The sequence below is a fragment of the Magnolia sinica genome, chromosome 3, assembly GCF_029962835.1.
Source record: "Magnolia sinica isolate HGM2019 chromosome 3, MsV1, whole genome shotgun sequence".
In the NCBI taxonomy this organism is placed as follows: domain Eukaryota; kingdom Viridiplantae; phylum Streptophyta; class Magnoliopsida; order Magnoliales; family Magnoliaceae; genus Magnolia; species Magnolia sinica.
Window position 1 is genome coordinate 30,664,501 of NC_080575.1, and position 10,770 is coordinate 30,675,270.

Here is a 10,770-nt window from a genome sequence, read left to right on the forward strand (position 1 = left end):
GTCGTGGCCACATCCTCAATGCTCTCTCTGATCGATTGTACAATTTGTACACGGGGACCACATCAGCCAAAGAAATTTGGAGCACACTGGAATACAAATACAAGGCTGAAGAGGAAGTTATATAGAAATTTCTAATTGCCAGGTATTTCGACTTCACGATGGTAGGCAATCTACCGCTACTTTCCCAAATCCAAGAACTGCAGCTTATTGTAAATAAAATCAAAGCCATAAAAATTGATCTCCTGAATCCTTTCAAGTCGGAGCTATAATCGCAAAGTTGCCTCCAGCTTGAAAGACTACAGGAAGAAACTACTGCATAAATCCGAAGAGTTCACCCTAGAACAAATCCAGAAGCATCTTCGTATTGAAGAAGAATCTCGTAACCGAGACAAAAAAGATGACGCTAATGGTGTATCCTCTTCTAAGATGAACGCAGTAGAAAAGACATCCCAAAATAATACCTATGAGAAAGTGATTCCCTTAAACCTAACAAAGATCAAGGAAAATTCAAGAAAACTCAAAAGAAGAAAAACGGCAAACCTAAGGGAGCTTGCTATGTCTGCGGCAAGACCGGGCATTTCGCCCGAGTCTGTAGGGACCGAAAAAAGCCTAAGAAAGAGGCTAATGCAGTAGATGATGAAATCGTAGCCATGGTCATAGAAGTGAACCTAGTTCAAAAGAAAATCTCTAGTTGATGGTATGATACAGGTGCCACAATTCATGTATGTAATGATCGATCTGCTTTCAAAACCTATGAAGATGAGACCAATGGTCAAGAGGTTCAAATGGAAAATGAAGGACGATCGAAAGTTGTAGGCAAAGGAACCGTGGAATTACTCTTTACCTCTAGAAAGAAGGTAATCCTGACCAACGTACTGCATATCCCAAACATAAGAAGGAATCTTATCTCAGGGGATCTCTTAAGTAAGCCTGTGATTAAGGTTGTATTTGAATCAGACAAGCTAATCTTGTCTAAGAATGGGAACTTTGTGGGTAAGGTATACGCTTGTAATGGGATGATCAAACTCTCTTTAAATGAAAAGAATTCTTCTACTTGCATGATTGAGTCTGTAACGCTATGGCATGGTAGACTAGCCCATATTGGCTACAGTACTATAAAACTCATGGCTAAAAACGACCTAATATCATACAATGATAGTGACAAAGATAAATGTGAAGTATGCATACGGTCTAAAATAATCAAGAAACCATTCCCTAGCATTGAGAGATCATCTCAAATATTAGACCTAGTGCATACTGACATATGTGAACTAAATGACATTCTTACCCGTGGAGGTAAAAGGTACTTTATAACATTTATAGATGATTGTTCGAGATATGTATATATATCTGTTAAAATCGAAAGATGAAGCATTTAATGCATTCAAGATCTATAAAGTTGAAGTAGAAAATCAATTAGATAAAAATATTAAAATCCTTCGTAGTAACCGAGGAGGAGAATATTTCTCTAATGAATTTTCTAACTATTGTGAAAAACCCATCATAATACATCAGTGCACAGCACCTTATACACCACAACAAAATGGTGTAGCAGAGAGAAAAAATAAGACGTTAGTAGAAATGGTCAACTCAATGCTAATATAAGCACAGTTGCCATTAAACCTATGCGGAGAAGCACTGTTAGCTGCATGTCATGTTTTAAACCGAATTCCATCTAAGAAAACCAAGACCTCTCCATATGAAATATGGAAAGGAAGAAAACTAAACATAGGGTATCTTAGAGTGTGAGGGTGTCTTGCATATTGCAGAACTCCGGAACCTAAAAGAACTAAATCAGGACTAAGAGCTCTCAAGTGCATCCTTGTAGGATATGTACAACATAGTAAGGCCTATAGACTTCTAGACTTAGACTCCAATGTAATCATAGAGTCTAGAGATGTAGAGTTCTTTGAGAATTTTGTATTCACAGAGAAAAAGAATGCTGAGATTCAATCTCCTAATGAAAATATAGAAGAAACACAAATAGAAGAGAAAACTCCTAGTGAACCTCATAGGAGTCAAAGAGCAAGAGTAGAAAAGAGTCTTGATCCTGATCAAATAGACTCTCAACGACTCTCTTTTTATCTAGTTGAGGGTGATAGAGAGAAGGTGATTAGGAAAATACATATGGTTTTGACTATAGAAGATGAATCTAAAACCTTTAGTGAAGCTATGTCTTCAAGAGACTCCGCTTTTTAGAAAGAAGCCATTAAAGATGAAATTGATTTTATAATATCTAACCAAACATGAGAATTGTTAGATCTACCTCCAAGTTCTAAACCAATAGGATGTAAGTGGGTATTTAAGAAAAAATATCACACAGATGGTACAATTCAAACTTTTAAAGCAAGATTAGTTGCTAAGGGTTTTCGACAAAAAAAAAGGAATTGATTATTTTGACACTTATTCACCGGTAGCTCGAATAACATCGATTAGGATCTTATTCGCTCTTGCATCCATACATCATCTTCATATCCATCAAATGGACGTGAAGACAACATTCCTGAATGGTGATCTCGATGAAGAGGTTTACATAGAGCAACCAGAAGGGTTTGTTTTGCTAGGAAATGAAAGAAAAGTATGTAGACTTGTTAAGTCTTTGTATAGATTAAAGCAAGCACCAAAACAGTAGCATGATAAATTTGATTCTAAAGTTCTGTCTTATGGTTTTGAACACAATATTGCTGATAAATACATATATTCAAAAGTATGTAATGATTATGTTGTAATCATATGCTTGTATGTAGATGATATGTTAATAATCAGTAATAAAATGGAAGGTGTAACTAAAACTAAAAAGTTTCTCTCTTCAGTTTTCAAAATGAAAAATCTTGGACAAGTGGATACCATATTAGGTATCAAAGTTAAAAAACATAATGGGGGTTTTGCATTATGTCAGTCTCATTATATTAAGAAAATAATAAAAAAGTTTAATCACTTGAAAATTAAAGAGGCAAAGACCCCGTTTGATCCAAATATCAAGTTAAAAGAAAACAGTGGAAGAGCAGCTGCACAACTAGAGTATGTTAGTGCTATAAGTAGTCTTATGTATGCAATGCAATGCACAAGATCGGATATAGCATACGCTGTGAGTAAACTAAGTAGGTTTATAAGTAATCTGAGTGTTGGACACTGGAAAGCAATTAGTAGAGTTCTAGGTTATCTTAAAGAAACAAAAGAACTAGGGCTATTTTACTCAGAATTTCCAACAGTGTTGGAAGGATATACTGATGCAAGTTGGATATCGAGTGTAGGGGACAACAAGTCCACTACAGGGTAGATATTCACCCTAAGAGGTGCAGCTATATCTCGAGATCCAAGAAACAAACTTGCATAATGCACTCAACTATGGAATTTGAGTTCATAGCTTTAACTGATATAGGCAAAGAGGCCGAGTGGTTAAGGGATCTTCTTTTAGAAATTCTATTTTATGCGAAGCCTATACCGGCTGTTTCACTTCATTGTGATAGTGAAGCTACTCTAGCAAGAGCCTATAGCGGTACCTATAATGGGAAGTCCAGGCACCTAAGTTTGCGACATGACTATGTAAGATAATTGATTCAAGATGGAATCATTACCATCTCATTTGTAAAGTCAAGTAATAACTTGGCTGATCCTTTTACTAAACCTCTAGTGAGAGAGCTAGTAAGGACAACATCTAGAGGGATGGGGTTGAAACTCTTTACTTAAAGTTTCACCAGTGAAAGAAACCCAACCCTAAATTAAAAAATCTCTAAATATTAAGTTTAATGGGTAACAACAATTCACTGATAAGTGAAAAGTTTCAGCACTAAATAAATTGATAACCTCATCCAGGATGATAGTGCTGGCCGTTATAAAGAGGGATGAATATTAAACTCTTAATGAAATTTAGTCAAACAGGACAAGTGTTTTAAATGGAAACACTGGAAGAATTTCACCTATGTGAACGTAGAAGTGGTGCCACTTCTCGTGAGACTTAGAGTTATCTCGGGATCGTTCATGAAACAGGATAAGCACATGGCCATTAAAAGTGCTAAGCAAGATTATAAAGGAACACCTAAGGCATAAGCTATTATGTATGTAGTATTTTCGGTTATATCATAAAGGAATAACTCGTTCAATGCTGCGGCAACCAGAAATTTTGAAATAACTTTAAAATGTTTATACTAAGGAAAGATTCAAATCGCAAGATATCTTTCTTTATGCATAATAACTGTTATTATTCTGGCAGAGTTTTCATTGTTTTAAAAACCAGTGGGGGATTGTTGAAAATCAGTGGTTTTAAAAATAATAAAAAAATAAAAATTCAAATTTTTTAAAATTTTGAGATTTTCCCACCAAAATACTTTTTTGAATTTTTGAATTAAAAAGTGCGGTGTGTGTGCTTTACCCCACATCGAAAATGCAAAGAATAGTTTTGTGGTTTATATGAGATGTTAAGAAATGTATTCTTACTTGGAGCTTTTTGGAGGAGATGAAACACGGGTTGTGTGTTCTAGTGCGAAGCACTGGAACACACGCACGCACGAGGGCGCGCTCGCGCTCGGGCTTGGGCTTGGGCACGAGCACGGGCGTGGGCGTGGGCAGGGCGAGGGCGTGGGCAGTGAGGCAGTGTGGCTGTAGTAGCGCTAGATGGCGCACTTTGCACTTCGCACGATCGCAGAGTGGTTGCTCCCTCGAGACCTTACACAAACTGGCGCGAGACAGTGCGACCTCAGTGCGATGGGTCTGGTCAGAGCCTTAGGGTGGTGTAGATCTGAAAAGTTAGAAATGAGCCTGGATTTTATAGGTGACTGAGAACGGTCGGATCTTAAATCCGAAACGTCCAGCCGTTTCTTTAATGGATGGCTACCTTAAAAGCCACAATGGTTCGAAAACGGACAAGCCAGGATGATCCAACGGTCAGATCTATAGATCTAATGACCAAAAATGTCTGAGATTAATGGACAACGGTCAGAAACGTTTTTCAAATGTTCTGGACCATTGAATACCACACAACAACGGGTCTAAACCTGAGGCTTATATAAACTGGACTATTCCAGTCCGATTTCATCATCTCAACACACCATCTCTCCCATCAAATTAGATACAGTCCATAGCTTCATACTAGAATACTGTTATCATCTCAATCGTCTAAGTTTGCCAGAATAAATCTACTGCGTTAAAATTGTTCCATAGTGGACCTATCGTGATTGCTGCACGCTGGATCCAGATAAGGCTGGTCTTATCCTAAAAGCGATTCACCTGTAACCCATCAGCAGTTGATAAGGGAGCGAATCACGCTTTAAGGACAACGTATTTTATACGTGATTCAGCTTATTCATAATTTTTATTTTTTCTATTTTTTATTCTCAGTGTATCTAAAAGAAGTTTTTCTAACACTAGGCACATGATGGACTAATCGATTTTACGAAAAATGCAGAGTGGGACCCACATTTGAATTTGTACATTAGGCTTAACCTAGAAACGTTTGTATTGGATCCCAATATAAATACTCGTATCTTCAGGAATCAAGAGTTCACAAAAGTGGGCCCCACATGGTTAGCGTTATCTTTAACATTTTTCATAACAAGAGATTTGATTCGGTGGGTCATGCGACCGTGGACCGAAGGTTTGATAAACGAAGCAAGCCTTTCGCTAGAACTTACTGTGACGGGAGGTTAGGTGGGGCCCACCGTGATGTTTGTAGAAAATCTGTCACGTCCATCAGTTTTGCAAGATCATTTTAGGAGTTGGGCCCAAAAATGATTGAAATCAAAAACTCAAGTGGGCCGTACGTCAGGAAACTGTGTAGGTAAATTTCCACTTTTGAAACCTCCCCGGGTCTACTGTATTGTTTATGTACCATCCATACCGTTCATAAGGTCATTCCTACTAGGATGAACTGAAAAAAGAGATAATTAGCCTGATTCAACACTTCTATGGTCAACGCATGTTTCAACGGTGGACGTTCAATCCTCTATTGTGCGACCCACTTGAGTTTTTGATTTGCGTCACTTTTGGGCTTCTGTCCTGAAATGATCTGGAAAAACGGATGGAAGGGGTGGATTTCTCACAAACACTATGGTGGGCCCCACCTATCGCAGGAAGTTCCACCTAAAGGCTTTGGCAGGAAATCGAGTAGTATAGAGGCAAATAAAACCCGTGCCTGGAGTGCCTTTCCTATTTCTTATTAAAGACAATAAAAAATGCCAAAACGGAGAATATAAGGCGCCAAAGGCATCAGCAGCTCACATGGAGTGAAATAAAAAGCGACGAGTGATAGGAGAAAATCATCTCTGCCAACAAATCCAAGAATCAAGAACCAAGAAATCTCTCTCTCTCTCTCTCTCTCTCTCAGCAACAAAGCCAAGAACCAAGAACCACAAACTCTCTCTCTCTCTCTCTCTCTCTCTCAGCAACAAAGCCAAGAACCAAGAACCACAAACTCTCTCTCTCTCTCTCTCTCTCTCTCTCTCTCTCTCTCTCTCTCTCTCTCTCCCACAGCAACAAAGCCAAAGCCAAGAACCAAAAACCACAAACTCTCTCTCTCTCTCTCTCTCTCTCTCTCTCTCTCTCCCACAGCAACAAAGCCAAAGCCAAGAACCAAAAACCACAAACTCTCTCTCTCTCTCTCTCTCTCTCTCTCCCAACAACAGAACAATGACACTTCAACCTCCAAACTCCTCCAATAATAACATCATATGCAGCCAATGCTTCAAGCAATTCCCCTCTCAGAAATCACTCTTCGGCCACATGAGATGCCACCCAGACCGGAACTGGCGTGGCATCCACCCACCTCATCTCAACCCCCCCATCACATCCCATCAACAAAACCACTCTACCGATCTTCCAGCCAACGACGACCGGGACCACGATACCGCCCTCTTCCTTCTCATGCTAGCCCACAGCGACCACAAGGCTTTCGAAGACCGTTTTTCTACGAAAAGGAAAAGGAAAAGCAGAACGAGAGACAGTTCAAACACACAACCACTTGAAACCCATCTGGGTCCCACCACAAACCTTCCTATGAGGAGTGCAGCTTGTGTTGGGGTCCACAAGTGCTCCATCTGTGATAGGGTATTCCCAACAGGGCAGGCTTTAGGTGGGCATAAGAGATGCCACTGGGCAAGAGGGGAGAGGCTGAACCGGGTTCAAGGCTTGCCGGTTTTCGATCTGAACGAGCCGGCTCCGATCTCGGAAGAGGATGTGGAAGCTGCTTATGGGATGGTGGACGTTGTTCCTTCTTGTGTGAAATCTTTGAAATTTCTCGGCCGTCCTTTTTATGGTTTAGATTGAGAAGACTTGACGGCTCAAAACAGTAGGAGGTGAGAGACTCGTGATGGGTTCACGGCACACATGTGAAACATCTGTTGGGTCCCACCTTGGAATATGTTTTACCAAAAGTCAAGCTGGCCCACACAAGCGTTGCCCTTGCATCTTGATCAATACAGACTGTTGGTTGTTTTTGTTTTCTAATCACTCATCTTTCTCTCTCATGTGTATGTGTACAGTCCGGCTAGACTAAAGGGGTGTGCCTTAGTTTCGAGGTATTGGGATTGTTTTCCTTGGACACAATTGCATATAATTCTTGGTTACCGCTATAACTGATACAATTCAATTAAAAAATATTATGTGCGCTAGTAAGAGATGAGATCTACCATATATATATAACAAATAATAAAACTTTATAACATATGAGATTTAATGGCCATGCATATGAGTAAAATACTCCGGTGCCTCCCTCACATATGTGCCGGCACATACCAATAACACAAATAGTAACCCCTCTGTTTGGCTCCAAATTCAGTTATTTTACTACTTGGTTCGAACCAAATGCTTTTAACCCCAAGCACTAAGATATATAGAAAGACTGATGTCAGTTGTTTATGACCAAGAACTGAAGCAGTTCAGTCATTCATTTAGCCACTTGTATGTACTATTACATGATTTGAGAAGGAAATGGTTCGTCTTTTTAATGTGTTCTTTTTTTTCTTTTAGTTGAAGTGACTTTTTTTCACCTTGATAACAAAGACGATCCAATTCACATAATGCATGAGTAAAAGGAACTCAATTGCATTAGTTGAAATGAAAATAAAAAGTTACGAAGATATTCTTCGGTGATCCAATGTGTATATGGTGTAGATATTGAGGTCCTAAATTTAAATCTTCTTCGGTCCGGTGACTTGGGCATAGATAAAAGGAATTACACCAATGAAAAGAAAAAAGAAAAAAGAAAATCTTCCTTGCAATCCAACGTGTGACGTCAATGGAAGAGAATTACATTAATCCTAATTTAAGTCAATCTAGCATAACAGCATAGACAGATAGAATTACACTACTCCTGAGCAGTAATTGGTCCAGCATAATAACATAGATGGACAGAATTACACTATTCCTAAACTATAACTAGTCCAGCGTAGTGGCGTAAATAGGTTAACACATGCTAAAATAAGATAAAAGATAAAAAATAGGTAGTGTTGCGCCATAAATTTGATTTGATATGTGTTGGGTTAATAAGTGCCTAAAACCCTTTGATCTTTCTTCTATTTATAAAACTTTTAGGACAGTTGAAAGGAGAGGTCCTCATATTTATAGAACTTTTAGGATGGTTGAAAGGAAAGATTCTTATAGCCACTTCTCTTGTCTGTTAGTGTGGAAATACGTGTGTAGACTTAATGAGAGTTTTGGCCTATCAAATGATGTTGCGGATATTGGTTGTTTGTCATGGGTTGGCCATTGGTTGCTTGGGCGTCCTTCTCTTGTTACATAAATAAAATTCTCTTGAATTGTAATGTGTGGTGATAAGTATTTGCTTCTCTACACGATCATGAATAATACACTATGATGTTAGGCCAACTTAGCATAGTCATTACTTTGCTCAAGTATTTTCTGCTATAAGGACCATACGAGACGTTATAGTGCATCAGCCGAACTTATTGCTTGGTGCGACCGATCAATACCCGATTATAGTCATGAAGACATTGTGGTGGTTAGTTAGCTCCACTAGCTACATGGGATATGCAACCCATGTGTTCTTCCTATAGCCAATTAGGCTTATCCTTTATGGGCTACACATGACTTTATGGATCCTAATCTCATTCAATCATTGAAGTAGTTGAAAAAATCTTCCAACTCTTGGCAAGAACATGTGCAACGTAGCATTTTCTGAGTCACTGGATTTAACACAATCAGATCAGACATAAATACTAGGGGTGGACATCGAACCGGTAGAACCATGGAACTGGACCGGAACCAACCAAACGGTCCAGTTTGGTCCGGTTCTAGAGTGCATCGGTTTCAGTTCTAAAAATTAAAGAACCGTTTAGTTCAGTTCAGTTCCGGGTTAGGGGTATGTAGAACCGAACCGAACCGTGGATCCGATCCTTGGAACCGAACTGTGAAACCGTGAGTTTACAATATATTTTAGTTGTATATTTGACTCATGATTTATGGTTTACAATGCACCTTTTGATTGTTTTCATAAATGTATTTTTTCACACACTATATGCAATATCTAAACCATTCATCAAATGGATCACGATGCGAATGGACATGGGCTAAATTATAAAATAGAGCATGCAAAAGGGTTGGATTAGAAAAGTCCCAGAACTGTGGAACCAATCCGAAACCGAACCGGTTTTCACGGTCCGGTTCCGAAAATCCTAGAACCGTAAGGAACGGTTCGGTTCCGGTTTCACCCCAAAATCAGACTGAACCAAACCGTGTGCACCCCTAATAAACACCCTCAAACGCACAAGTACAAATCTTGGGATAATCATTTTGCAATCACAATCAATCCATTTTTTTAATGCCAGAATTTTATAAAACGTTCCACTTTGTATTGCTTATGATTCCAATGTAGCACTTTAGTTTGATGATTTTAACCATGTCATCTATCGCTCATAAAAATGGACGGTTGTAACAAATTGCCCCCATTCAAAAGTTTAGGATCATCCAATTGGTGTAATCCTTACATAATGGTTTGCTCTAACGGGGCAGATTTTTATACAATATCATTGCAGTGAGTCCAACCAATTAGACGGGTTAGATGTCACAGGCTACACACGCAGAGGGAGGTTGGTCCTGCCGAGCCTGGGGTCGGTTCAAGCCGAATTTTGAATTGGGCAGGTCAGGCCTACTAGTCCGAGCCTATTCAAAATAAAAATCTCGTCTAGCCCAGGCCCAGGCCATTGGCAGCCCTAGTAAGTCCCCAGCATGAAGATTTTGCTCAGGCGGGCACATGTACTTATAATCAGATTAGCCGGCCTGGCAAGTAGACCAGCTAATGCATTTGTCTGGGTGTGGCCCAACTTTTGGATGGACTAGATTTGTAAACAGTGCTAGCCAGCACTAGTGAGCTAGTTGAACAGTAAATTTCCTGTTCAAGTAGACAATTGAACACACCCCAAATGAGTGGACTGATGGACGGCCAACAATCTGGCCCAATGTACAGCAGTCCATGTGAGATATCACATATCATCTATGGTGCCCTGTTGGATATTCGCGGATTGAGTACCTAGCGGACAGGGGCTCTGAAGGGCCTCCGTGATGTATGGGTTTTATCCACACCGTCCATCCATTTTGCCATATCATTTTAAGGTAAAAGCAAAATTAAAAATAAAAAATGAATCAGTTTTAAGGCTCAAGTGGACCACACAGTGAGGATTAAACACCTGTTGAAAATTTTTGAGAGGCCACAGAAGTTTCGGGTCAAGGTGATATTTATGTTTTCCCTTCATCCAGGTCTATATGACCTAATTAACAGGTTGGATGGCAATTTACCATCACAGTGGGCCCTAGAAAGGT

The 10,770-nt window shown here is 39.4% G+C and overlaps 1 protein-coding gene across 1 annotated transcript; it reads left to right on the forward strand.

The window, feature by feature from the left end:
- The first annotated feature begins 6,587 nt into the window (after positions 1-6,587).
- Positions 6,588-7,447, forward strand: LOC131241494 (zinc finger protein ZAT2-like). Its single transcript, XM_058240276.1, has one exon. The coding sequence runs from the start codon at positions 6,625-6,627 to the stop codon at positions 7,258-7,260; it is 636 nt and encodes a 211-aa protein (XP_058096259.1). The 5' UTR covers positions 6,588-6,624; the 3' UTR covers positions 7,261-7,447.
- Positions 7,448-10,770: the final 3,323 nt, after the last annotated feature.

Coding starts and splice junctions, on each gene's coding strand:
- LOC131241494 (XM_058240276.1), top strand. CDS start 6,625: ATGACACTTCAACCTCCAAACTCCTCCAATAATAACATCATATGCAGC.